This window comes from Haliaeetus albicilla, chromosome 9 (genome assembly GCF_947461875.1).
Source record: "Haliaeetus albicilla chromosome 9, bHalAlb1.1, whole genome shotgun sequence".
Classification (NCBI taxonomy): domain Eukaryota; kingdom Metazoa; phylum Chordata; class Aves; order Accipitriformes; family Accipitridae; genus Haliaeetus; species Haliaeetus albicilla.
Genome location: NC_091491.1, coordinates 43,873,742 through 43,901,126, shown reverse-complemented (window position 1 = coordinate 43,901,126; position 27,385 = coordinate 43,873,742). Strand labels below are relative to the sequence as shown.

The 27,385-nt window shown below is 44.2% G+C and overlaps 3 protein-coding genes across 9 annotated transcripts in view; 1 reads left to right on the top strand and 2 right to left on the bottom strand.

The window, feature by feature from the left end:
• Window positions 1–27,385, top strand: part of MED12L (mediator complex subunit 12L) — a 151,276-nt gene that overhangs the window by 37,491 nt on the left and 86,400 nt on the right. The gene's annotated exons all lie outside the window — the stretch shown is intronic.
• On the bottom strand, window positions 1,348–21,441 carry GPR171 (G protein-coupled receptor 171). Its single transcript, XM_069792980.1, has 4 exons — window positions 21,330–21,441; window positions 15,381–15,471; window positions 4,167–4,369; window positions 1,348–2,743 (listed from the first exon to the last, which is right to left on the bottom strand). Exon 4 carries the CDS (start codon window positions 2,692–2,694, stop codon window positions 1,717–1,719), a length of 978 nt encoding a protein of 325 aa, XP_069649081.1. The 5' UTR covers window positions 2,695–2,743; window positions 4,167–4,369; window positions 15,381–15,471; window positions 21,330–21,441; the 3' UTR covers window positions 1,348–1,716.
• On the bottom strand, window positions 11,326–21,455 carry P2RY14 (purinergic receptor P2Y14). The gene is made up of 3 exons (XM_009927191.2): window positions 21,330–21,455; window positions 15,381–15,471; window positions 11,326–13,547 (listed from the first exon to the last, which is right to left on the bottom strand). The coding sequence occupies exon 3, from the start codon at window positions 13,527–13,529 to the stop codon at window positions 12,516–12,518; it is 1,014 nt and encodes a 337-aa protein (XP_009925493.1). The 5' UTR covers window positions 13,530–13,547; window positions 15,381–15,471; window positions 21,330–21,455; the 3' UTR covers window positions 11,326–12,515.

Below are 27,385 nucleotides of genomic sequence, written 5' to 3'. Positions count from 1 at the left end.
AAGGAGGAGAAGTTCGCTGTCTGAAGAGAGCTGGGCTGAGAGACCTCTGCCCGAGGGCTCCTGCCCGGTTCACACGATGCTGCTGCCGCCGCCAGCGTGCACACGCTGCGGGGTGGCTTCAGCGCGGTGCGCGGGCATCTCCGTTTTATCGACGGGGGGGTTAGCTGGAAGAACGCCTGAGAGGTGTAATAGCGTGGGATGGATGGCTTGCTCGGGTTAAGGAGGCGGGCACCACAATAAAAGCACCACGTTCTAGGGTCTAAGAAAAGTTTGCTAAATAGAAAATTCGATATTGTAGTTGGACAGTCGGGTGAATACCAAAATAGCTGAAAGAAATACTTCTGAAATGTAAGGGACAGAATGGTGTTATTTCCTCCCACCCACTCCTCACTGTTTCTAGCATGGTTTTTTTGGCTGCTGCTGTTGTTGTGTTTGCCTGTAGGCTCACGGGAACTGAAGAAAGCCCCACGAATTAGGTCCCAGATCCTAAATCCTTATTCAGATGACTTCTCATGTTTTCCACTGTGCTGGAAAAAGGGCCCAAATACTGAACAAGCCTCGCACTGGAACATATCTACTTGAGAATTATTATTTTTTTTTTAAACAAGGATAACTTTAACAACATTAAATCCTGCCAACACAGGAGGTGTCATGTGAGAGTATGATGTGATGACCACAGGTTTGTTTGCTTTAAATTTCTTACTCCACAAAGTTTGGGTTCTGACTTACTGCAGGTGAATTGTTATGAGAATACTGAAGGAGCTATTTCCGTTCAGGACAGTTTTGAATGCTTGCTGAAAGCTTGATTCACATTGTGCCCATTTTAAGGATTATAAAAAAGATGGCTTAATTTGGTCTTGTTTCTGAAATATTTTTGATTTACGGATGGAGCTAATCCAGGTAGCTGGATTTTGCCTGTGCAAATTGATTTTTAAGATTTTCATTGTTCTACATATGCATTATTTTTTGGAACTAATTGTAAATTAGAATATTAATAAACTTAGTTGCTGTTTTATAAATTTTTATAAAAAAAACAAGCAAAGAGAACACACTGGATATTTACACTTTATCTTAGTTTTAAAATTTCCTTGAATTTTCTGTAATAACACGTTGTTAGCTTTTTTTCATATTCATTGAAGCAGCAGCAAGGAAAGGCAATAGAGCTTGGCAAGAATGAGAGATTTATTTATAAAACTGCAGGTGTGATGTAAGCAGATACAATAATTTTTAATCAGTGCAGCTTAAAATCACTTTCTGGAGTAAATAATGCCCTCTAAAATGCTTTTGGGTTAATTGTGTACGTGAAAGCTTTGCAGCTGAAGAACTGCTATTAAATAATCTCTTCACTTGATTGCACTAAATAATTTATTATAGTAAGTATACAATATTTAACTTAGAAAAGGTGAGTTCAGGTGTTTACCATAAATAATTGCAAGGTATGTTTGAGTCTGAACACGTTGTATTCTTAAGTGCCGCTGATCCCAGGTAGGTCATCACTGGTACATTGAACTATTTCTGAAAGGCATTATCAAACATTCTGCTAATTCAGACCTACTATGTGAACATATAACAAAGTGATTGGTATTGTTCAAGTTTCTTCCTTCTGCTTGGGCTTATGATTCAGCAGGAATGTTGTTGACCATGGTAGCCATGCTTGCAATTGCACAACGGCTGTTTATACTGCACATTTGCACGCTCTTCTGATGTATTTTAGAATCAGTACTTTTGCATCTGCTGTTCACTGCTGTGTCGTATGTCTTTGTCTGCGAAAACCTTTGCCTCTTTTGGTGCTGCAAAAGTCTCAGTAAATTTCAGTCTGAATGATTTGGAAAGATGGTAATACAGAATAGGGTCAAAACAGAGGTTTGATACTGCAAACAGCAAGGTAGATTCTTTAGCTTTAAAGAGAGCTTGTTTCAGAGAGCAGCTGGTTATGGTATCGCTTTGGCTCAAAGTGTAGGGGATGCGAACAATGTGGTACGGAACAAAACACAGCAGGTAGCCTGCAGTTACGAGCAGTATGTTGATGAGGGCTTTCTTCACGTTTGGGTAACTCTCACTGTATTTGTTTCGGTAGAGTTGTCTAACAACAAGGAAATTGGAAATCAGTATCACAGCTGAAAAATTCAGGAATATTGCTGTGCATATGAAATTAGTAAACACGTGCCAGTCTCTTCCAAATTTTGTTTTGAAATCAATGCACCCTGCACCAGGTCTTTCTTCAATGGTTTTTATTGGAATAGCCATGTTAGGCACTGTTATAAGGAGAACCATTGTCCATACGACTGCAGACAACATCTTGGCAAATCCAGGCTCTTGAATGCGGTAGGTCTTATAACTGTGCATTAGCTGAAGGCAACGATCCATGCTTACAAATCCCAAAAATATAATTGATAAATACATGTTCAAGTAGATGAAACAGGCTGTGACTTGACAGTGGAATATTCTCAGTTTCCAGGATGCAACTCCTAGGTCAACAATAATCTTTACTGGCAACGCCAAAGTCAACAAGAAATCCGCTGTTAATAGGTTAATTAAGTAGATGCTCATACACTTCTGTTTCTGATCTTTTTGTGTGAATGCCCATAGTGCGAAACAACTTCCAATAAATCCCACAAGAAAAATCAAGTAGTAAAAATAAGTAAAAGGTTCCATTTCTTTTCTGACATGGCATTGTGAAACATTGCTTGACATTGTAAACTTCTTGTGCAAGTTGGTTTTGCTGCTAGGAGATATCAAGAACCTACAAAAAGAACCAAGAAGACATCAATGACATCAGCTTTTCCTGAGCAACAGTAGTTATTCTCTGAGAATTTTGTTTGATTGATTTAATGGAAAAAATGCAATTGGGAAGAAATATTTTTCTCTCTTTTCATGCTGCTCCACAGATATTCAGGAGGGCTTTATTCTCATGTCAGAAAAGTTTGGAAATGTATTAGGATTTGCTTTTGAAAGCATATAGACTTCTGAGAAACTCTTGCGCTAGAGCAGTCTCTCTGTGTGTGTTTGGTCAAACTTCCCCCCGCCTTGCCCCCAGTGGAAACGCCAAAGAAAAAGGTTTGTATTTGTTTAAGATTAAGCATCTGGTTAATAATGGTCATACTAAAACTTCGTAACTTTTGAACAATTGAAACTATGCCTTAAAAAAGGGTAATATTTGTAGCAGTCTTGTTCTATAAAAATGTGTTAGGGGTTTTGAAGTTAATGCACTGTCAAACCAATATGCGGATATGTCAGATAGATGAGCAAATAGTTCTAATTGGTCCTAAGTTTTTGCAAACTGCTGTCTCTTCCTACTTGAACAGAGGATAAATTATTTGCATATTTTTATGAAGCCTTTAGAAAAAACATATTTTGAAAGAAGCAGCTATTAAATAATTTTGCTCACTTCCTTTTTAGGCTTCTCTAGAAATTATAGGGAAGAAAAGCAGAAACTTTTGGTCTTATTTTAACTAAATACACTACTCCATGACCGAGGGGTTTTTTTGGTTTGTTTGTTTGCTGTGCTGTCAGACTGCTGCGTAGAATGTCTGTGGGAAAGGAGGCATGTTCATGATAATTTCTTGGAATGAAAAACAGTACATGTATGTCTTGAATAGCATCAGACCGCAACAGGTTTTATTTCATTATATTGTTCCTAATTTTAATACACAATATTAGAGAACCACTGCCTTTGCACATTTATTTTCTGCTGTAAAACAGGTATCGAGATGTGCGTAGTTCGTAAACCAAAATGATTGCAGATACTCCAATGATTTAAAATGGGGGAAAAAGCAGTTTGTTTCTTGCAGCTGGCTTTCTGGAGGTGGCCTCTGTTGTCCTGAAAACATGCAACTGAGCTAAGTTTGGGTATGCGCACTGCAGGTGAGGAGCATGCCGCGCTGTCGGTCCTGAGGCGGTGGGGCTGCACCTTGTGGCACGGTGCAGCCCCACTCGTCCTCCCTGGGGCGAAGAGGCAGCCCGGCAAACTGAGCCCTGAAATGCTGCTGGAACCGGAGCCTCCAAGGATACAGCATGACTGCGGCCGAGTAACTGCCTACAGGCAAAGCAGCGGCTGTTTTTCTAAATACTCGAGCCTGACTTCCTACGGTTTGGCACGGTTAATGTTTCAGGCTGTGTATTTATGTAGCTCTGGGTAGGCTGGAACAAAGACTAGAAGCACGTACCTGTCTCGGTGGTCTCCGGGGTCTTCTGAGCATTAGTCTGCGAAGATCTGATGTCTGGGTCCCTGCTCTCGCAGTCCAACAGTGTGTTAATCTTTTCCTCCGGCAGCGTCTGCTGTTTTTTTAAAATGTGTCTGTGGTTTTTAAATGTGCTGATTGACGCAGTTAAAACCAGCATTCAAATAACCGAGCCACGTGGAAGTTACCTAAAGGAGAGGTGACAGAAAAACGTAAGCGTTCACGGAACAGCCCAGAGAGACCTCTTTTTCCTGTTTTTCGCGCAGGAGCTGGCGGCCGGGCGGGCGGCACGCCGAGGGCTCCGCTCTGCCGGCGCGGTGCTGCGGTGAGCCCCGGCTCGGGCTCGCGGTGCTGCGCGGGACGAAATAGGGAACCTTGGGGAGAAAAATGGCTGCAAAAGAGACGGGCTAGACCTGTCGACGTGGCCAGTGGCGTGGATTATTACAGTTACTGCAATTCAAAATACGTTTTTGCGGAGGAACGGCGGTCAGAGTTGTGTGACCTTGTCTGCATCAGAGAGCCGACAGGGATGTTGTGAACAGTGCTGTAAACTGGCCGATACCTAGCGGCACTGAAGGCAGGGCGATTTTTCACTCTCTCCTCCTAACTTCTAGCTGGAAGATTTAAGTTTAAATGTTTATCGTGTGTTCATGTGCGTAAGGGTGACGAGACATGTATGGTTTGGTGAGCCCCAGCATTTGGACTTTTTCATGTAGTTCCTAAAACTTCCATCAGGTTAGTTCCAGCTTCTTGACCTGGGGCTGTAGATGTGTGACATCAATGGCTGATTCTTTGCTTTCCTTTTTAAAAATCTGAAACTCTCTTTCCCCCCTCCATGCCTTACATTTTAAATCTATCTGGAATCAGGGTTTTGCAATATAGTTGGCCTCCATTCGTTATAACATTCCTGCATGAAATTCCAGTTTTTTTCTAGTCACAACCTAATTTGCAGATCTAAAGGCACGTAGGGACTCTGCAGATAGCAATTAAAATTTTAAACCTTAGGACGTTTGCCAAGCACTATTAAAAATAAAAGTGACAAGTTAGGTATATAGGGGAAATGTTTATAATTAAGCTTTTTTTTTCCTGTTTTTTTTTTTTTTTTTAAACAGGAGAGAATGTCTAATACCATGCTAGGGGGCTGAGGTACTGACAACAATACTGAAACCCCAAAATGTTAGCACTTTGTTGTAGTTGAGAATCCACAGGAATTTAGAAATCACGTACCAGAGCTTTGTGAAGAAACAAAATAAGAATGTCTGGTTTTAAGTTTAGTCATAAGCTTAACGTTCAGACCATATTTGTCGAAATGATTGCAAAGCTTCATAATCTGGAGCGATCCTATGTTTGGTTTTGAGCAAACATGGACTAGTTTTATCTTGTTATGTGCATCATGCAAAACTGATCTTTCCATACTTGTATTATTTATTTATTTATTTTTAAAAACTTGAAATGTAGCATTCAGTCAGTTTTTTTTCCTCAGTGTGTGTGTGTGTCTCCCCTTTTCTGTAGAGTCAGCTTACAGCTCAGAAAACTTTTCCAGGTCTAAAAAGACAAGGTGATGGTTAGGTAAACCTTTACTGAAAGATGATCTACACTTCCTACAGAAGTGCTTTGGGAGGAGAAGAAACATGAGAACATGAGTCTACTGAGTTGTAATTCTGGTTTTTATTGCGGTTCAGTGTCATCCTCGTCTCCTGTCTGTAGGTCCAATTTAAAAGGCCATTTTAGTTCATAAATTACAGATGCAGATGGTAGATTTTGCTGTAATTAAAGTTGCTGAGCACTTCTCATCATAATACCCTATTTTTGGTGGTTTAAACTTTGTTAATTTTTGACTTTTGATTTGAAATCTTCCATGATGCATGCCTGCTTAGGCTGACTCCTGGGATTGGGGGGTGGTGCAAGGAAGGGCTGCTGGTGTGGGTGGGAATTCAGCCAAGATGATTAGATCATTTCTGAGAACAAAGCTAGGGAAAATAACATCTAAACCTTAAAAAACCCCCACCTAAATCTGATGACCTCTAAAAGGGCATCAGGAGCCTTGTGTTTTGAATTGGACACACCAAAGATTTATGTGGGTGGTCCTCGTGTCAGCATCCCTTCTGATACCTCTCCGCGTTTTGCCTATTCATTTGGAGAAAGGTTTCATGTCCAGAAAGTTTCCGGAGGCTTTCTGGAGCTCTGCTGTTAGTAGGCTTTAACCTTTTTTTTTTTTTTTTTTTTCTCATTCCGAGCACCCTCCACGGCAGGTGTGGCCGAGCCGAGCGCCGGCCGCTGGCTCCGAGGAGGGAGCGGTGCCGCTGGGAAGGGGCAGCCCAGGGCTCCGGGTCTCGCAGCGGAGGAGGGCTCGGACTCGCTCCTGAAGGCTGCGGCCGGGCTACCCACGGGGGATGCGGAGGAGCTGGGAGAAGAGGAAGGGCGTGAGAGTAGCCAGTATGGATGGGGAGTGAGTTTGGATGCACCTCGGGGTCCTCCTGGGTTCTCTTCGAAGCTGCGAAACGTGGGCGTCGTGGCACCCAGCGTGGGGACCGTTGGGGCTGCGTGGGGCGGCACTGCCCCGGGCGTGGGAGGGCGGACGCCTGCCCGGCCGGGCTCCGCGCGCTGGGGGCGAACGGTTTGTGGAACCGTCGCGTGACGTCCCCGCGCGTGCGCTCAGGGTGCGCTAGTGCTTGCGTTGGTTGGCGATTCCCCCCGGGAGATGCCACCTTCTGTTTTCTCCTCCCCCTTCAGCAGGTAGCCTCGGGTTATTTACTTAAGGCTCCTCAGGTAAGGGTCCCGTGGGACTTACTCGGCATTAAAGTTAATTAAAGGTGCACTATAAAGGGTGCAGTTAGGTTTAAAAGGACAACTTTCTTTAATTTCGTACTGGAGGAGCACGGGCAGGATTGCATGTGAGTGTGCATTTACAGTATGTTTGTCCTTATTTCTGCGGCTGCCAGGCGGGTGCAGCTTATGGTGAGGGGATGTCTCCGAGCCCTTCTCGTTTTCCTTGTCTGTTCCTCATCTTCAGTCCTGGAGAATATTAAGTGTTAGCAAGCACTGGCCAGGCATGGATATTCAAGGCTCTGTGTGATCTCCTTTCTTTAAGTGAGGAAAATATGTAGCAGCCTGTTAATCCATCTGTTAGGAAGCTGATGTTTGAATCTATATCATTCATATCCCTGCGTCTTTTAAATCAGGAAGGTTGTCAAGCATAGAGTTACATGATTCCTTTATGTAAGGTTTTTGAGCCTACTTTCGATGCAGTTACAAAAGTAAGGCTTATTTGCACGTCGTGCCCACGTGGACTCTCTCTGTCAGGTTTCCCAGCGTTGGGTGCAGTGGGAGAAAACTGGGAGAAACGTTACCCACGCTTAGGTGGGGGACGGGAACTGTAAGCTTCCTGTGGCGTGGGACGGTGCCGGGGGAGCCGGAGACCTTCCCTCTCCCGGGCAAAGCATCCTCACCACCCTGTCCTTCCTCCGCCGCTCGGCGCGAAGCAGCCCGAGAGCAGGATCCGTCCGGCTGCGGGAGGGGGTCGAGCCCCACAGCCCCCGGCGGCAGCGGTGCAAGCGCGGGCAGAGCCCCGGCGGCGGTTCCCGCTCCCGGTGCGGGCAGCGGCGCTGCCTGCGGCAGGCAGGTCTCCGGAGGCGTGTGCAGGAGTCGGCTGCGGCGGCTGTGTCGGAGAACGTTTTGGGGTGGATTGCTTGTGGGAGGGATGTGGCTCTCCCACGCTTCGCTCTGTATAAATGTGCCGTTAAAGGCACCGAAAGTTTGAGATTTAATTTCCAGTTTGAGTTTTGACGTCTTCAGTGTGTGTTTATGTGCCAGTACAAGGCAGACAGATGTGCATGGGTAGAAATTCTGCAGTTGATGCATGATAGAGAACTGATGGGAAACCCTGGTTTTATCATGGTTTTGTATCGTTTACGTGATGGTAGACAGGAAAAAAAAACCCAACAAAAAACACTGGCAAACAGTTGATTTTCTTTCAGCTTATCTTTAGTTGTGAGAGAAGCATTCAAAATCAGCGTCAGAGGCACAGTAATGAGCGGGTGGTACAAATTAGTCCTGAGAGTTTTCCTCTCTTTCTGTGCGCGGCTGTCACAGACGCTGTTTTGATATTAAGGTATGTCTTTGAGGGGCAATCTTTGAGTGGTGTCTTTGCCATCCTTTAATCGTGTAGCCAAGAACTTTTTGTCATGTACAAATATGTACAAACTAGCAAGTTTAGTATTTTCTCTTACAGCTTTTCTTGACTTTCATTGACAGATTAGAATTTTTTATCCCGTTGTAATGTTTGCATTGTAAATGAAAAATAGGAGTGATCTTGGCACAGGGTAGTTATGAATTCTGAGCAGAAATAGGTATTTCTGACGAAGAAAAAACCTGATTCCTGTATTTACTTCTGAGCATAAGGAGGCAAGATGTGTTCAGTGTAGCCTGTGTCACCGAGCCTGTCGGAGAGGGGGGGGATCTGCTCTGCTTGGCACACAGTGCTGCGTGAACCCCAGGTACCACGGGTAGATAACCACATCCTGGGGATCAGCATCATCGGCAGCCAGCAGAGCACGCCCGTCTGCTGTCAAATAGCGAGTAGCTCCTTAGCCTGCCCTGTCGCCTTCTGTCAATTATCAATATTTAGTTTTAATTGTTTGAACAGTGTTTTACAGATATGCGGTGCCCTGAAGTGATGAGTATTAGACGTGCTAATGAAGGTGCTCTCATAAAAATAATAAAAGACTTATTTATTGGGGTGAGATGGGAGAATGTGTGAGGGTGTCGGCAGAGGGAAACTAGACCTTCCCTCCTGTCCCTTCTGTGTTACAGTTAGCAAATACAAGGGGTGCTCCCTCATTACATCTTCTGGTTGTGACTGTGTGGCCTTGTTAGGTAAAGTGGCATCTGCCCCCTCTTTGGTGATTTTTTTTTTTGTTTGGGTTTTTTTTTTTTTTTTTACAATACAGATAATTTTTGGAGATGACATTCTGCAAAATTAAACTCCGTTTAATATTGCTGATTTCTGCACAATTGGGACTTTTTAATATATTGAGGCAGTTGTGGAGTGAGCTTTCTGTCCTGAACTAGTGTTTGGAGAAAGGATTTCCGTTTGCTGGGTTTAGCTCTTTCCCTGAAAAATTACGATGCTCTATCAGTGGCAGAGAAAATGGTCCATTTTGAGGCCTTACACCATGATATTAGCATAAATAACCCATTGCACAGTAACTGCAGCATTGTCATTTGTCCAGTGTAATGTTAAGTTGGCTTCTGGGTAGATAGCTGTGTGGTATCGCTAAAGGCGAGGGCAGGTTTATGACGTGATGCATAGTTTAAAATGTGAGACGTTACAGGCTTTTTGAAGCAGATTTATGCCACCATCCTTGGGTGCTATCTCAAGGTTTTGAATAGCAGAACAATGTCTCCTTACAAAGGGATGACCAGGAACTCCACCAGGCTTGGGGGAGAGAGGCCGAAATGTGTAAGCATGACAACTTTTCTGTGCAAATGTGTGTGTTTGATGTCTCTTGGCAGCCTGTGGTGCAGGCTTGTTCTTCCCAGGGGCACCACGCCTTTGCAAGAGATTGCAGGTCCAGCTGAATAGTTTAGCTCTCCAAAGAATAAACAGACCAAACCCAGCTTCTTGCTCCTGCAGTGCAATGGAGGGAGTCATGAGTAAGTCAGGAGGAGCTGCAGCTGGGGACCGGGTCGCTGTCGAAAGGGAACCTTGTTTAGCTCTGGGTTACCCATAACTTTCACGGCAAGAATTTTGGGGAAGTTCCTCCAGGTGGCAGGTTGACAAGGCAAGAGCTGGCACTTCGTGGGACCACAAGACTTCTGGGTGCCTGAGGAGCTGGCTAGGTTTATCTGAGGCGTGATGTGCTGGGAAAGGTGTGAAAGAATTAACTTACCCAGTGCAGAAAAAAAATTGGCCCCATACCTTTCCATCCCAGTTCATATAGCAAAGTAAAGAGCAAGGCTGGGGAAATAGAGCAGAAGCTTGGTTTAATAATGGTGTTATCTGAGACTTGTCACACACAGGGTGGCAGATTGCAGTAGGATCGGGGGTCACAGAAGCATTTTCTGACTAGTGAAGCTACTGGAGGAAGATTTTTTTCAAAGTGAACGAAAAGCTAGAAATTTAGTGTCACTTTTGAAAAAGTGTGTCGGTTGGCATCCTTTCCCCTGGGTATGTAGATTTTTGTCATTCTAATATCAGTAATCTAGTGGGGTGAGGAAACAATTTTACAATAGAAATAATTTTTTCAAAGCTCGCAAAGTAATTAAAAAGTTATACAAATATATATTGTGGAAGTGTTTTCATCTCTGTATGCCAGCGTGCTTTCACAGCCGCAATTATTTAGATTTACGTAGGCAAATACCAAGCCATGCCATGTAAGGAACTAAATGTTTTTGCCATAAATGACAAAAAATCTCCCACAAAGCAACAGATTCCCTTCCCCAACAGGCTATTTCCCTTTCTTGGAGGGAAGAGCCTGCAAAGTCTCAGTTTGACAAGAGTCAGGGAGCTCTGAAAGAACCATATAAATAATCTTTTATGTATTTTCTTTAAAAAAAACCAACCAAAACGCAGCCTTCTCCTGTAGTCCCTAAGGGCTGGTTTGGGCTGAGGATCCCCCCAGCTGCCACAGTCAGATGAACATCCAGGCTCCCCCGGGTGTTGGGTGCTGGCTGCTTTCTGGGTTTGGGCTGGGACCGCTCTTCAGGCAAGCAGGAAATAAATGGAGGTAAATTCGCTCCATAAAGGTGTGTTTAAACACAGCAGAGTTGCCTGGTCCTTTAGTTGAAATGTAATCCCGTGTGATGGTAGAATACTGTTACCTGTAGATCAGTGGTCTCGGACCAAGAGAAGTTACCCACAGCCTTGGAGAAGGTTCAAAGACCGTATGTTTAAAAATCTTTCACCCTGAGAGATTATCTGTTAGGACTAACATGAAACGCAGTGGCAGAAAAGTGAAGCACATGTTACTTCTGTTTTCTGTCCCTGTATCTTCTTGGTTAAGTAAAATGAAAGTATTCAGCTTCCAGAGCCACTGCCTGAAAGCTTTGTGTGGGTACTTTATGCACTGGTGTGTTTTCCCTGTAGAATGATAAAATCAATCAAAAAAACCCCCAACAAACCCCCAAAAGCTGCACTGAAAAATACAGTTAAAAAAGAGTTTATATTTATACATAGAAGGTTGGTGGCTTTCAGCTATTACTTTTGTACAGAGGGAAATGTTTTATCATCATGCCAAAAGCATGAGAAAACCAACAAACCATTCTTTCTGGATTTAAATATACCCCCGACTTTCTAGACAGCTGTACATGTGTGTTTTCAAAAGGCTTCTTGAGTCTTCTTACCTCCTTCTGCAACAACAGCAAGGGAGTTACTAGTATCTCAGTCAGTTGGGTATGAACATTTTTTGGTGTACACCATGTTATTTCAGAAGAGTCCTGAGGAATATGGTACAGTGTAACTGTGCTATTTAGTTTATAGAAGGATCCTCTTTAAACACTTGCTTATGTTGAGCATCACATTTTATAGAAGCATTCTGACATTTGGTGCCCAAGGGTGACAAATAGTCATGTTTAATTCTTAATTTTGTAGAAAATTTCCCTTAAGAAAGCCTATATATATATATATATATATTTATATATATATGTATAAATTTTATCAAGGGGTTTTCAGGCTCTGCAGATCTTTGAGGATTTGATGTGTATTTTTTTTTTTCTTCTTCTGTTTTTCCTCCCAGTTGTTGGAGTAGAGTCCTTCCTTAAGCTGCACATTGTCTTCAACACTTTGTGACCTAGTAAATACACGAGAGCTTCCCCTCAGGGTCTCAGTCCGCTTTCATGGGCTGGTGGAGGCCAAGTCAGAGAGACTTGTGCTGAACTTCATCATATTAGTTCTGAGGGGTCTGCTCCAGCCGAGGTGGAGCGATCCGTTGTTCCCAGGCCCTTCAGGCTGGTTTGTTGATCATCATGTGTGTTGTGCCTGGCTTTGTGAGAAACAACAGCATATCAGTTTGATTATTGGTCTGTTGGATAATCTGTTCAGAGAACCATGGCCTGGAGCTCCAGAATGTGTTGTTCCAGTTATTCCTCTCTCTTTTTTTGAGATCCAGATAGGTCGTATCACACCATAATGCAATCATAGCATCAGCTGAAATAGCAGGTAGTAAATATATTGGCAGCATGCAATAATGTTTTTATACAGAGAAACACTACTTGGTATTTTATGCTGAAACCTTGTTTCTGTTTTATTGCTGGTTCTCATCTGTTCAGTTTTCTTTGAGACATTTGTGTTCTTGAATAAATTTCTGAAATGTGAATTATTTCACAGACCTGAACCTACACTATGTTTATACTTCCCTGAAGTGTATTTGATCTTCTGGATTTAGAAATTTCAACCTCATTTGAAGTTTTCAGCTTGAGATGCAGTTTTTGATACAGCTTTTCTTTAAAGGGGAGGCAGAGGAAAAAATAAATAATGGGATCAAGGCACACATTTGCAGCAGACAGTACAAGAGTAAACTCCTTTGCATAGAACAGAGTTCTTTCTGACTGGCAGTTGAATTGTGAGCTAGTTTGACTCACAGTATATGGTATTCTGCAGAGGTGATAGGGTACAAAGCAAATGACAAATACGAACATAATACTGAATATATTACGGCTGGTTTTTCTCTTGGTCACATCTGAGTTCCTTCTGAATTTTTTATAAGAGCTATATATTTTTTTTGATATAGAAGTGTAAAAAATGATTAGCAGAAGAAAAACAACCCAGAAAATCCCTGTGCAAATGTAACTTGACGCCTTGTGCCACTGTCTGCCAAGCTCACTTTTAAGACCTATACATTTTCTGGAATAATTTTCTTTAGTGATTTCATTAGTTAAAATCATATTTGGAAGTGATATAAGCATTAACAATAACCATACGATTATAGAGACCACTTTACTGTAGTTAACCGTGTGAACAAAGGAGGTGAATAAAGGCTTTACAATCTTGTAGTATCTGTCAAAACCTATGAGGCCAAAAAATATTATCCCGATATACATGTTTGTATAAAAAACAACAGCAGAATATCTGCACACAAATGTGTTGAGCTGTGGAGGTGCAATTTCTGAATCGGCCAGAATTTTGAAAGGAAATGTCAAGCTCATTAGGAGGTCAGCAACAACGATGTTTTTGAGATAGACAATAAAACTCTTTTTGCTAGAAACATACAGAAAAATCCATGCTGCCACACTGTTCAGCGAGAATCCTACTATGAAAATTAAACAGTAGACCAGGGGAATGACTGTCTTAGTTACTACTGTGCTGTGACTGCAGTTGTTTGCTGAGGAGTTTGTGCTGGAGTTGAACATCTTACAATATCTTTGTTCCTAGAAGCAGAGAAAGATTATCTCAGTAAGACAAAAAGGTGCTATGCTTTCCATTAATTAGTATAAGTTTTCTACTCCAAAATAAACCTGGCATACATCTCAGAAATGACCACATTTCCACACTGTATAATTTCTGGCAGGGATGCATAGTTAGTATTTTCCAAGTGGTGCCGTCTCACTTTTTGATGATGTTCGAGGGCATACTGCTGTTTTGAACAGAGAATCCATTTGCTTCTCTGTTTAACTTTAATCCATTGTCTTCAAGCCTTGTGCTGCCCCTTTTCTGTGGGTATAAGCCTATGCACTGTGAACTAGGAGGGGGACTGAGCCACAGTGATTTTGTGACTGTAAATGCATCTCATTAACCCTTAAGGACCAGGATGTATTTTTAGCACTGGTTTACCAGGAAGCATGTGAGGGATATCAATATTCCTTGTACAAGTGTTCTGTTTTGTTTACAGGCATAAAAGACTCTCTTCTGTTAGTCAAGGATGGAAATATCTAGTGTATGCCAATGTTTTCTAATGTTCACTTGAAAGAAACCCATATGTGCAGCTAGCACAGTTTGCTTTAAACTTTTCCTTGTAGTAGTGTGACGCACAGGAGTGTGTCTGTGTGTTAGCATAACACAGAACTAGAGCTGTCCTCTCAAGTCATTCAGATCTAAATTTTAGAGGATCTCCAAGAAGAAATCACATCTGCTGTCTGCTTTTCTTTCACAGAGTGGTTATGGGGGTGGATTACCCTCTGTAGGGAGGGCAGAACAGATAGAGATATAATGCTGCTGTATTTGGCAAATGAAAACCTAGGCAACTGGAAAACACATGCTGTGGAGCTGGGAAAAAACCCCCACCCTGTCTTTTAGAAAACAAAGAATTTCCTTATTGCCACAATTCAGAGTTAGTAGCTGATGCCTCCATGTAGCAGATTGGAACCCGAGTGCAACCTTGCAATAACTAGAAATGGAAATTTTCTTTCAAATAGGTAAAATTTTTTCCTTTGGTATGTTGTTTTCTGTATCTCTCTTGCAGACGCTGTAAAGGCTGATGAGCTTAGGTGCTGTTCTGAAACTTGCATGGATAAGCGGAGCAAGGAGCAGGTGTTATGCCCGTTCACACGCAAAGCCTGCAGTTAATCTCTTTTTGGTAGTTCTCCCCTATGAGGACCTGCCATCCTATCTTTATGTGTAAGCTCCAGTCATCAAGGCATTTGGTTTTGTTTGGTTGGGAAAAAGATGGTGTGGAGAGCAGGTATTATAATATAACTACCATGTGAATATGTGCGTTAATAATGTAATAATGGGCAAGGTTGGGGGTGATAACTGCTAAAACTAGAAGATGTCCTGGAAAGGCACCAATACTGAATGGCATTTTTATTTCAGATGGTAACACACTGTATTTAAAAACTGTTCTCTTCCCATTGCTGTCTGCTGTGTACATGTTCTCTTCCTCCTGTCAGGCTGCCTAAGCAGGACCCTCTCTGCATATGATGTATTTAGAACTTGTTCCTGCTCTGTAGGGTTTCCTAAAGCAAAGTACCTGGAGGTGGGTCTTTCTACGCTTGGACTTAGTAACAGATACTAAACGTCTTAGGAAGTTCATGAAGTATTTCTTGTGCTGAGGCATCACACAACAAGGGATTATTTCAGAAGTGTGTGATTAGAGATGTGGACATTAAAACTTTGTAAAGTATATTGTATCTGCAGCATGGAAGACACCCTAGACAAATTTTACATTTGATACCAACAGATTTATCAACTGTCTGCGGTTGAGAAGGAGGCCAAAGTCCAAGCTAGACTCTCTAAATCTTTCAATATCAATGGCATGTCCTTACCTTTCTTGATTTGACTGCTGTCGTGCTCTTTGTTAAGGGTCTAGAGCGCCTTCCATTCTCAGACACAGGGCCTCTTCTCTTGCTGGGAGACCTGTGTGAGAGAAAGAAAATAAGGTTGTTAGAGTTGTGTGTCATAACATAGGACAGTGTAATTCTGCGGTGCTGAGGGGTTCCCACAGTGCGAGGCCTGTTTAGACCATCTAATGATCAGTCCTGCAGACAAGTCTTCAGATCTTTCAGGACGACTTCAAAATTGGTTAGGGACAGAGTCACAGAGCAGTCATGTTCAGCCTAAAGCCCATCGCTGCATGGGTAAGGCTAGAGGCTTTTGTGTCCCCCCTGCTGTGCATCACGTCATTTGTGTTTGCGATCAATCTTATCTGCTCTTTTTGTCACCTAGTCATACGCTCAGCTCCTTCCGAAAGGCCGTGTCCCTACTGCTCTGAGTAATTCAGCACTGATAGCGAACACTGTCCCCTCACTAGCCTGTTCCCTCCATCAGTCGTGGGTCCCAGTGTGGATCCTGCAGGAGTTATGGCGACGTGGTACCACAAGGTCTCACTCCTGTGCTCTGGTAAAGAATCAGTCTAGCAGAGTGGCCTTCGTGCCGCTGCTTGGTGCTTCTGGATCCTCGTAACCACAGCCACCATGACGGCGGCACCCCTCTGCTGTTCGCGGATGGCAGAGATGGGTTGTGTGTGGTTGGCAGAAGGCATGCTTCCACTTCAGAGAGGAGCTGTCCTTTCATGCTTGTTCTCATTGCGTTCTTGTTCAGGCTGCCCTTCAACCTTCATAATGAGAACATCCTCTTCTCTCGAGAACCTGAGAACTTGCGGTGGCTCCACCAAGTGACGTGCAGCTTGAAATGAGCATAGATATTCACTCCTCATTCCATGTTGGGGGTCATATGGAAACTGTGCATCCTCCTCATTCAATGTTAATTGGTGGGTCAATTTAGGGCCTTTTTGTCCAAATGCTACTTGAGGTGATGACTAAGCTTAAGGATTCTCCCCCTCCCTCCCCAAATTCTTACAACGTTGTATTTTTTTGCTGCTGTGTAACCACTGCTATTTGCTGGTGTGTGTTGGAGGGTATGTATTAGCACCCAGCAATCTGTGATTTGTATGTGAGAACAGCCTTTCATACCTGAGCAGCATTTCATGTTCAAATGCTTGGTCCAGCATAAAGTATTTTTATTCTATGTAAATAATATCAACTAATTGTGCAAAACCAACAAACTTGATTCACCACATTAACAAGAGTGATTTGATAAAATATAGGAAAGTTTTGAACTCTTCTCAGTTTGTAAATCATGTTCTCTTGGTAAAATACACTAAAGGAAAGTTGCATAAACCATTAAAATTGCTTAGTTCCTTCTGTATTTAAATTCTTACGCTATCATTTGTAACCCCTCCAATACCATTAAGGTACTTTTTCTTGAATTCTGTAACTTGGCTGTCGAATTTCAAAGTTCATGGCTGCTTTGCTGAACATAAGAATAATATTTACAAGTTGGTGTTTTTTTTTTTTTTTTTTTTTTTTTATTTTTACCCTGAACACAATGAGGGTTCTGTAGTGCTGAGTGCAGATTCTCGCTTTTTATGGAAATTAATGCAGCTGCTTGATAAATAAATATGCAACGCAGTTACTGGGTCAGGAATTGTTGACAGTGGTCACTGTCCCCAGAAAAACTTTTTGAACTGCAAATGGAGTTTATCAGGGAAGAAGGTCATGCCAAATGTTATCTCTGATGTTATGAGAAATCTAGAGAAAGAGGAAGCGCAGTGCACAAAACACAGCAGTTGCGAATTGTGCTGAGTTGTGCTAAAAGAAGAATCTTTTTTCAAGATTTTCTGTCTAATGCGGTAGGAATACCGGTAGCGGTCTGAACTTGCAGTCCCGGCCACGCTGGTGTAATCCCGTTGGAAGACAGCCCCCAGTTTGGACGTTCGTCCTGCCCCGCTCTGAGCAGCGTGCACGGGCGGCTGCTGATGGGAAGCCATCAGGGCGGGCTGCTGGGGGTCTCGGGGGGGTCTTCAAAGGGCGGACATGCTCACTTGTTGGCTAGGAGCCGGACCAGCGGAGGGACGTAAAGGCAGGGCTTGCTAGCTGTGATTTGCAGGCGGTGGGATCCAGTCTCTCTGTTCTCCGCGCTGGGCTCTGAAGGCGCTCAGCTGGGCGTTCTGGGGGGGGGGAGAGCTGGCGGGGCCAGGCAGGGGCTGTCCAAGGGAAAACCCTCTTCTCCGGTCGCCTGGGTGTTTCACAGCCGGTGTGTCCTCAGGTCCGCGTCTCCGCAAAGGTGCCCGACCTGGCAGGCGGTGGGGTCGGTGCCGGGGTGGAGACGTTTCAGGGTCAATGGTTGCAACTGCTGGTCTCCTTTGGAAGGCGTTTTTTGCAGAGATTGTGGAGGTATGTTGGTACGTTTGACTTCTTGCAAGTTTGCCAAGAGACTAAGATTTCGTTATTTTTCTGTTCTTATTATAACGCTTGTCTGGCAATGTCTGGATTTTAATACTTAAGAGAATACAAGTATGCAAAACACACTGTGTACTATTTCAGCCCTTTAAAACGGCGTATTGGGTGGTAGTTGTTCTTGTTTGTCATAGATGCGTAGAACGTAGCAGAGGAAAATGGGATGACTAGTCAAATTAGGATGACAGAAAAGATAAAATGGCATTCCTGTTGCAGGAAGTAGTAAGCAAGTAACTGTGAGATAGCATCGTGCGTGGTGGTGCTCAGCGCACGCTTCCTCTGGCGCGGCTCGGAGAAAAGGGCGATCGGTGAGTGTGGCAGTGACTTCTAGAGGGTGTCGGTTCCTGGCTGCTGTGCCTTCCAGCTCTTGCTTTCGAGACCACTCACGCCTGGTGTGAGAAGACAGAGGACTGCGTGAGCCACGTTTCTACTCGGGCTGCTCATCGGGGTGCTGGTGAGAGGAGCATCCCCTGTGAAAGTGGCTGAGAAAGGCTGTGTCCCGTGGAGGTCACCGCTGCTGTGTCCCCATGAGTAGCAGTGGCTCCCGCCGACCCAGGTCGAGCTGCGGGTATGTCCTGCCTGAAGCTACGGTTAGTAAGGGGAAGAACAGAAGTGTAAACAGCTCTTTACATCTTAGCAGTGCTTCTCACTTTTGATCCGAAAAGGCAAAATTCAGGATATTCTAGTGAGGAGGTAGCAACTGGTGATGGAGGAAGGTGTTTTTTTCATGCTGTGATATTTTATTTACAAACTCTTGGCTTCCTGAACGTGGGAAGAATCAAACAAAAAGCTGGACCCAGACCTCTTCCGACTCAGAATGCCGTCCATTGGGGCTTTCTTAAGATGGCGTGCCAGTCCTGATGGTGCTGTCGGCCCTCGTGGCCTGTCTGCCTTGCGTACCGTCTTTTTCCTCCTGTGTGCGTCTCATCCCCAAGCCCTGCACAGTTGCCCCTTCTGCCAGTGTCCCCACTTAGCATCACTAACGCCCGTGCAGGGACTGCGGCCCTTCGGACGACCTGGCAGGCAGGGACCCCACGTCGCCCGCCGGGGCGGCAGCGCCCTGAGCACCATCGCGTCTGTCTGCAGCCCTTGGCGCTGAGCAGCAGCAGGTCCCAGCTTGGATCGTCTTTTCTTCCTCATCTCTTAACTGAAGGGAGCAGCTGACTTGCTCAGTTTGGAAGAAATTGGCTCTGCCATCTAACCTTTAAAATGTTATTTTAACAAAAAACCTGGAATAAAGCCATGGCATCTTTGTGACATCTCTTTGTTGGGAGTATACTTGTCCCTGGCTGCCTGTGTTCTGGTTGGTTGTATAATTCTTGGGGGGTGAGTGTGTGTGAGGATTTGAGCTTCTTTGTATAACACAGCCAATATTCGTAAGTCCTTATGAACTAATGATTGCATCTGTGTTTCTCATTCCTTATATTTGCAAAAACAATTCCCAAGCTTGTGAGTTCAGTGCATTACAAACATTTCCTGCCAGCGACTGGGCTGAGAGGAGTCCCATTAACACCTTTCAGAAGTACGCAGTATTGTAGGAGAAAGTCTTGACTTTTTTACGATAGTGAATGAATTCTCATTTCCGTTTGGATATAAAACATCTGCTTCTAAAACTGATGCAGATCTGAGCACTGAGCTTTTGTTCTGCTTGCTCCCCTCCTTCCTTCCTCTCCTCCCCATCTGCTCACCCTTTAAAAAAAAGAAAAAAATGTTGCAAGCCGATGTTTTCAGGCAACCCAGAGATGAGGAAAATAAACATTTTTGTCCCCAGGTTCGATCAAAGCGAGGTACCGTACTGCACCACCCTGTCCGGAGGCAGGGCTGCGAGCGAATTAGGGGAGCGAGGGGCCGTGGGGGGGTGCGGAGCCCGGTCAGCCCCACGCCGTCCAGCGGGACCTGCCGGAGGGTGGTCCGGCTCACTTCTGCCGAGTTCACCAGCAAAGCTTCAGGAAAAGACTGGCTGCTGTTAACCTGGCAGGAGAAAGCGTGCCACGTAAAATGACACCAGACAGCGTTTAGCACTGACAGCACTTCATAACAGATTTTGCTGACCAAAGTTATTAGATCAATTAGATCATACGTGGTGTTTTCTTGGCATGTATGATTCATTTCTGGCGTTCTGAAGGACAAAGTGAGAGAGGAGAGCCAACAGGTATAAAGAGTAGCTGTAGATAAGATTGTTTATCTCTTGTTAAAATAGCAGGCTCTTTGAAGGGCAGTGCAAGCTCGTTTGGTTGCAGCATGAGGACACCTCAAGGGTAGAATTTTATTTCTGTCTCGCAAAACCCACCGGTAATTGTTTCATTTCTTCTTATTGTCCAGGAGTCCCTAGGCTACTTTTGAAATCTGAAATTTAACAGGCTAATTTTCCTGATAAGTTAAAGTTTTCATTCTGTTTTTATTTCTGATTTTTAGGCAAGGGTCTAAATTATTCTAAACCCACAACCTTTTAGCATTAAAAGATTAGAGCCTGTGAAGTAGCCTGTGCAAACCCTGATATTCACGCTGAAACTTAGGCAATGCTTTGAGCCATTTGCATGTAGGATCATTTTCAGATCTAACCCAAATATTCCATTTTTTTAATTAAGCCTTAGAACCACCCCCTCCGAGATCCTTCCTATCTCCAATCAGTTATAGTATCTGAATTAGGGAGTGGTGGATGTAAGAGGAAAAGTTAGGACCAGGGTATTAGGAATGGTCAGTTTATGATATGATATTAGAGGATTAAACAGACCAGCTTTTAGAAGCAACTGTCCTATCAAATTTGGAATTATTCTATTAAGAGTATGTCAATAAAACATTTCCATGATTAGTCATTTCCTAATGTCCTAAAACTGGGTATTTAAAAGAAGTAACATGTGGTTCAAATAAAGAAATTGTTCCATTTAATATTCTGTTTTAATAGTAACACTTGTCATTTAAATATTTGATTTTTAATTCTATTTTCTGATGTTTTAAACTATGAATTTTATATAGTTATGTTTCCTTAGTCATAAATGAAAACAAAAGTAGTTGCTTAAGAAAAATATCTTTTGCTAAGATACACAATACAGAGCAATCCTTACCTGTAGATCAGCAGTCTTTGGTGGCGTAGCTTGAGGCTGTTCCATGTCTCAGCCTAATAGGTGTGAGAGTTTGTCTGCCTTAGTTTTCTATATTTATTTATAGTTATGACTGCTCACTTGTGTTCTAAATATTTTGTGGTTTGCATAGTGCATGGATGATTTCCTGTTCACCTTATTTGTCAATTTAAAAAAAGATAAAAATACAGTGGTAGTTATTTAAAAATTGGAAAGTTTGAGAGCATTGGTAATGTAGGAAACGTGTAATGAAAAGACAGAGTCTTTCACCTGGAAAGAAGTATAAAATTGCACATGTGGTCCCTAAAACAGATTTACAGAATAAGCCCTGTACAACTGCCTTATAATGTAAAACACCATAAAAACCGTGTAAGCTGCAGCAGGTTCTGTTACTTACTGGCTGGAGTGCTGTCTTCTGCCTGCTCTGCTTCACCCATTGGCTGCTCCTTCACAGGTGGATAGGCTTTAGTTCTTCAAGCAAATGCTTTGCAATATTATCTTCATTATCTGCTTCGGTAGTGGTAGTGGTTCAGGGTGTACTGTATCTTTGCAAGCAGAAGGTTGAAGAGCTGGTGAGTCGTGCCTTGCTGCTTGGCCAAATGTGGTCGAGATCTCAAGTGCTGCAGATGGCCAGTGCTATTTTTGTGTACTTACACATACTTCCATGAAGATAGCGTTGAAATGATTTCAAGAAAGACACATTTGTGCAGTTGGCAAAGCAGTAAGCGATCTTAAGTTAAGGGCTGGTGTTTTCTTTTCTTAAACTGTTCCCAGGCCTGGCTGTGACCTTTTCTGTAAAGCTTACTACCCTGATAGCTTCTGCTTTTGTTAATGGGAGTGTTCTGAACTGGAGTGCACAGGCTTACGTTGTGGTTGCTCAGGGTGTGCTCAAAGGCAGAGAGATGTATTCTTGGGATGAGTGATGGATCTTTGGTGTGTGGCTTTTTTCTTTTTCTTCTTTTTTTCTTTTCTTTTAACCTTAATCACCTGTCTGTCTTCCTCCCTTCCTGTTCTTCCCATATGTTTACTGGGAGGCTTTGGAATCAAGCACAAAATTAGTGGAAATGGATGGTAATGGAAAAGCTAATATCTTTTCTATGGATGTGGGAAAGTAGTATATTCTGAGAGAGATCTGAGGTTTGGCGAGAGAAACTGAAGTTTATATGTTTATTTAAAAAGAAGTGAAATATGCAAGTTGTGTACATTAGTGTTAGTAAACATTTAGTACATGACTTGAGCTCTGCTTTATGTTGCGTAACCCAAACCCTCCGTTAAATACACAATTTCTTCATGGACTTTCCTCTATGAGTGTTCATCAGTTTACAAGAAGGGGCCTAAAGGCATGGACAAATGTATGTACCTTCTGCTAACGCATTGCTGCCATGTACACATCCTTTACTCCGAGCCAGTTCGTGTTAACCTGAACCTGTAGTCCCTTCCTTCCCCCAAATGTCACTGAATCTTTCTCAGTGAAATAAAGGGGTACCTTCAGAGACAAAATTGTCTTTACGTTATGGTGAGTACTCTTGCCCCTCTCTTATTTCTGACACTCCCAGATCAAAGCCATAATGGTCAATTATTCATTGCTTTTAGGTGATGAGTTTAGATGTTTGTTTCATTGACAGTTTTTATACCTGCATTATATTCCATTTCGGCAGCAGTGTGAGCATTCAGCCTTTCTGGGAATCTGAATCTGAGCTCTTCGGGTCTGGTAGGCAGGTGCTGTGATGTAAAAATTTGGTTTCAGTGACTTTTTTGGGTGTCAGCGGCAGGGGCGTGCTCTGGTCCCCTCTCAGCTGCCTGGCACTGGGCTCCTTCCTCCTCGGGCAGTCTCCTCGAGCCGTGGCAGCTCCTGCGGGGATCCTGCCGATAACAGCCTGCTTCCCTGGCACTGCTGCTGTGGGCCCTGTTGCACCGTCTTCCCTGTGGGCTGGCAGGCTGTAGCTTTAGGATTCATGTCCCATGGACTTCGTGTGTCACACCTCATACCGTCAGGCTTCAGTTTCAAGCAAATCGAAGGAAATCCATCTGCCCTAAAGAGTCACAGCTCTTCATGTGCCTCAGGAGAAGAGAGGGTTAAACTTGTGACTTAGGAAGAAGTGGTGAGTGCCAGAGGTTGCAGGTTTTAACCCTCCTCATGATGGATGTGTACTCAGTGTCGTGGGAAGGCTTGGAGGAGCACTTGCATGTCCCTTTACTCTCTTCCCGCTGCCATACGCCTATCTTGTGAGCATAAGCCTTGCAGCACACCCGCCCAGTGCGACTGCCCCGCTTCATTCCCAGTGCCAGCTCTGTGTGTGCGTGTGTGTTCGTGTCCCGCGTCCTCACGTGCCTACGTCCCACTTGGGCTTTTTCCCCTCTCTCCTGGGGGAGGCTCGATGGACACCATCCTGCTCTGCTCCGGTGCCCAGCACTGCAGGCACAGGCTGGGAGCAGCTGGGACGAGCTGCGTTGCTTTGAGCGCTTTGCCAGACTGGGAGGGTTTGGCCAGGGATGGCGGGGGGGGCATTGAACTGCTGGGGTCGCGTTCTCATTCTCGTTCGGAATGTGGAAATTGGCTAGAGAGGAATCACGGCCATGAGCTGGGAGCCCCGTTACACTCTGTGAGACATGAGTTGGTGGCAGCAGAAGCTATTTCTTCTTTACAGCTGGGCTGCAGTCCTGTGGCGGCGGACCTGGGCTTTGTGCAGGCTTGGAGGCAGCCCGGGCTCTGGGCTGTGCGACGGGAACGCAGCTCTGCAGGGGGAAGGCTGCCATCCCCAGCCTGCGCTCGGGCGGGCGTCCAGCTCCGCTCCCGCTGGGACACGGCTGCCACCGTCTCCTCCAGCGAGTCCGCTGCCAGAAGCTGATGTTGGGGGCTGCCCACGTCAGCGCATCCCCCGGCTGCTCCGAGCCACGAAGCCTGTTCCCTGGGAAGCCCAGCTGGGACCGGCTGCGCTGTGGAGCGAGGAGGTTTGTTCAAGGGCAAACCTGCCCTGTTTGCCTCTCCTCTGGCCGACCTTTTGCAGCCAGGTGAGGACCCGGCAGGACGATGCACGAGGCTTTTCAGGTGCTCCCCAGAAGGCACCCAGTCAGCCAAACTTTTCATCTCTTTCCATCCACGTCGATTTTGAAGCAAGGATGAGAGGAATGGGTCAGATGAGGCTTTGGCTGATCACAAGTGCTTTAAAAACCTCTGGCCCTCTGAGACAGAGCTTGTAATTAATTCTAAAAAAAACCCCCTTTTTTTGTTTTTTGGGTTTTTTTTGTTTTTCCGCTCCCCAGAAACAGCAGCAGAAACCTCAATATCCCTTTTGGGACCAAGGTCAATATTCAGAGTGTGACCCGCAACAAACTTTTTCCAATAGCTTCCTCATCTAAGCCTAAAATTAAAATAGGCAGTGTTCAGATTAAATCCTTGCAAAAAGGGAAGGAAAGTGTAGCCTGCCAAGACAAGTGAGTTTGAAAGAGAAACATTAAAATAAAGGATAAGAGGAGCTTCTTGGCAAAGCAAAATTGTCCACCAACCTCAATTAAATTTGTCCCTCCCAAGGGCAGTTCTCACTTTATGTTCAGCACCCCGAACTTTCTGTTGAAGGAGGTCATCGTTCAAAGACCTAGAGAAAGGGAAAATTTGAGCAGTGAGAAAATAGCTTAACATTCAAAAGTTATTCCTGTTGTTTCAAGCAATTGAGTATTTAGCAAAGAGCTGAATAACCTTTTTTGCTGATTCATCAGAAAATCAGGACTTGAGCCTGCAGCCAACAATTTGGATCGGACTACCAACTTTTGTGAGACAGAAATAGTCTTTCCTATGGGCTAATATGGCAAACTTGTCACTGAAGGACTGGACTCTGGTAGAGTAAAATGCCATGCAACAAAACTAAGAGTCTTGTTTGAAGACTGAGCACCTCAAAGCAAACTGGCAGTGAAGTCCAAAGCACAGCCCAGGCTGGTAGCCAGCTTCTCCAGGTTTCTTTCAGCTTTAATTACCAGTGCACAATGGGTAGCTTTTCTCTACATTCTTCTCCACGCCCTCCCACCTGGCTGTTTTCCAAAGGCACCAGCACACAGGCTGCTTTCCCCAGTCTCCTGTGAACTGCAGTAACAGAAGCAGGGCTTTTGCCCTCTGTCTCAGCTTGAAAAGAAGCTGAAGATGTGGTTAGAAAGCACATCTAAGAAGACATCAGGATTTCCAAGGGAGACTCCAAGTCTGTTACCGCAACAGACTTGTTGTAAAGGGGTTGAAGGTGTTACGCTGCAGCATTCCGGTGCTGCTGCAGTTAGGCTGCAGGGGCCTTTTGTTTCATAGGCAAAGCGAGGAAGAAGCACTGTTTAGTACATTATTTCTACCCCCAAGTTTTTTATTTTCCAGTTTGCCTAAAGTGGCCCAAAACCACCTATGTGCTTTCCAGCAGCAGCAGAGGTGACTGCGCACTGTGTTAGACCTCCAGGTAGTGATGTGGTGTGGAAGTGAGACTCCTGCCAGAAGAATTGCTTGGTGTTCTGGACATGGCTCTTACACTTCAGCACATCCAGGGCTCATTAATGTTACTTGTATACGTGTGAGGACAGAAGTCTCTTCTGCCACATCTGCATTACCAGTGTTAGAGCATCTCAGGCTTTTACTGCAGGTGTGCTCAGTTCATGCCAGGAGGTGTAGATACGTAGAGCTGTGCCCTGCTCCTGGATGCAGAAAGCTTGAGCTAGATGTAGCTCTTCTCTACGGTGCAGAGAATTTTCTCTTTTATGTATTTCTGAAGCATAATGTTCCTTCTTGGGCCGGTTAGCTGGTTCACAGTCCAATCATAGGCCTCCATCCGTGAATGACTCAGTAATTTGTTATTTTTAGATCTATAAAGTAAACCTCTCCTAGCTAACTAAGGTGAATGTGAGCACAGGCGAGTGATCTGGTGTGCTTACGCTGACCTTGTAGTACTCTTGTCTCGGGGAAGGCAGGGCTCAGACCTGACCTTCTCATCCCGCCGTGGGTGAGCTCCCTGGTTCTGCAGAGCAGGAACTGCCCCTTCCTCTGCATGGTCCCATCCCGGGACTGGTTTTCTGCGCAGTCTCGCTGCTTTGGTTAGAGGGAGAAATGCATCATGCTTACATCCTCATCTGAGTATGAAAGAGAGAAGATCTCAGTTTTTCTGTGGATGCCATTGGTGAATAAGCACTACTCAAGGTAATAACCAAGTGACCGCTAGGAAACAGACACATTTAAGTTCTGTATATAGCTGTGTATTGTCTTTCCTTTGATGGAAACAGCTATGGAAACTTTCAGTCATGGGATTCTGTTGTCCTTTTGTTATAAATAAGAACAGCAAACTTCCTCCATCATTTGCCTGCAAATTTCCTTTTTTAGAGTCATAAAATCCACAGACCTAGACTTTGTGCTCTGTAGCATCTTAATTGGAAAGTCCGTGAAATTATCTGTTGGCACTCAGAGTTGTGTGCATTAAATATTTTGCGCCATCAGGGGATTCACTTGTTAGGTTTATGTTTCAGTTTTCTTTATGAACCAGAGCTTTCCTAGAAATGGCACATCTGGCAATCATCTCGGCAGTGCAGTGTCATCTTCCCTACCGTCTGCCCGTAACATGCTGATTAACTGATCCTGTAAGCCTCTGAGTCTGCACAGAATTGAAATGATGAGTGCTGTGGGGGTACATCCTGTCCTTCCAAGAAAGGTGTTTCTTCATGGAGAAACCTCTTGGTTTTTATGCGTGGTAGACTCTTAGTCTCTGGCTTTGTGGCAGGTAGGAGCGTAGGTACGCATGAAATCCCTGCAGTCGTATCAAGACCAGGCTCTGGGACTGTGAGGCTATAAATGGGAACTGCTTAGAAGATTTGCCAGTTCTGTGTGTACTAAAGCAGTAAGTCTTACACAGTTGTCATCTCCAGTTATGAATGTTGTCATCAGTCACGAGGTGTTCATTTGTTAGTGGGACGGAACTTGTGGGTTGGATGCTTTTGGCTCTTAATGAAAGCGCGTGGACAGAGTGTGACTGACCATAGTACACACTGATGCCAGGGCAGGCACAGCTGATGCAGAGAGCTGGAGTTGATCTCCACTATGAGGCAAATTGTAGGACAGTTTTGATTGCATGGTTGGGTTTTGATTGTGTGTTTATTATTATTTGAAAGGCTCAATTTCAATTGAGAGTGGCTTGAAAAATTCCAGCTTGCTTAAAAGGGGTTCTCAGTGCTTTCAAAAACTCAAAAACTTTCCTGGGGTCTCATATCAGATCATGAGTTGCTCTTGTGCAGCCTAGAAATGGGGCTTTGATGTTGTAAAGCAGATAGATCACTTAGTTTGGGTTGTAGTTGTTTGGATATCCTTTCCTATCCCTCCCCTTGCTGCTGTGCACCCCCACACACACTGCCACACCCCAAGAAAAAACAGAGAATGCTTTGAAACAGAAAGCATCTTGTTCTTGTCAACCCTGATAACATTAAAAGAAAGCTGTCTTG

Bases quoted from the DNA above. Each gene is read 5' to 3' on its own strand.
- GPR171 (XM_069792980.1), bottom strand. From the start codon at position 2,694: ATGTCAAGCAATGTTTCACAATGCCATGTCAGAAAAGAAATGGAACCT.
- P2RY14 (XM_009927191.2), bottom strand. From the start codon at position 13,529: ATGTTCAACTCCAGCACAAACTCCTCAGCAAACAACTGCAGTCACAGC.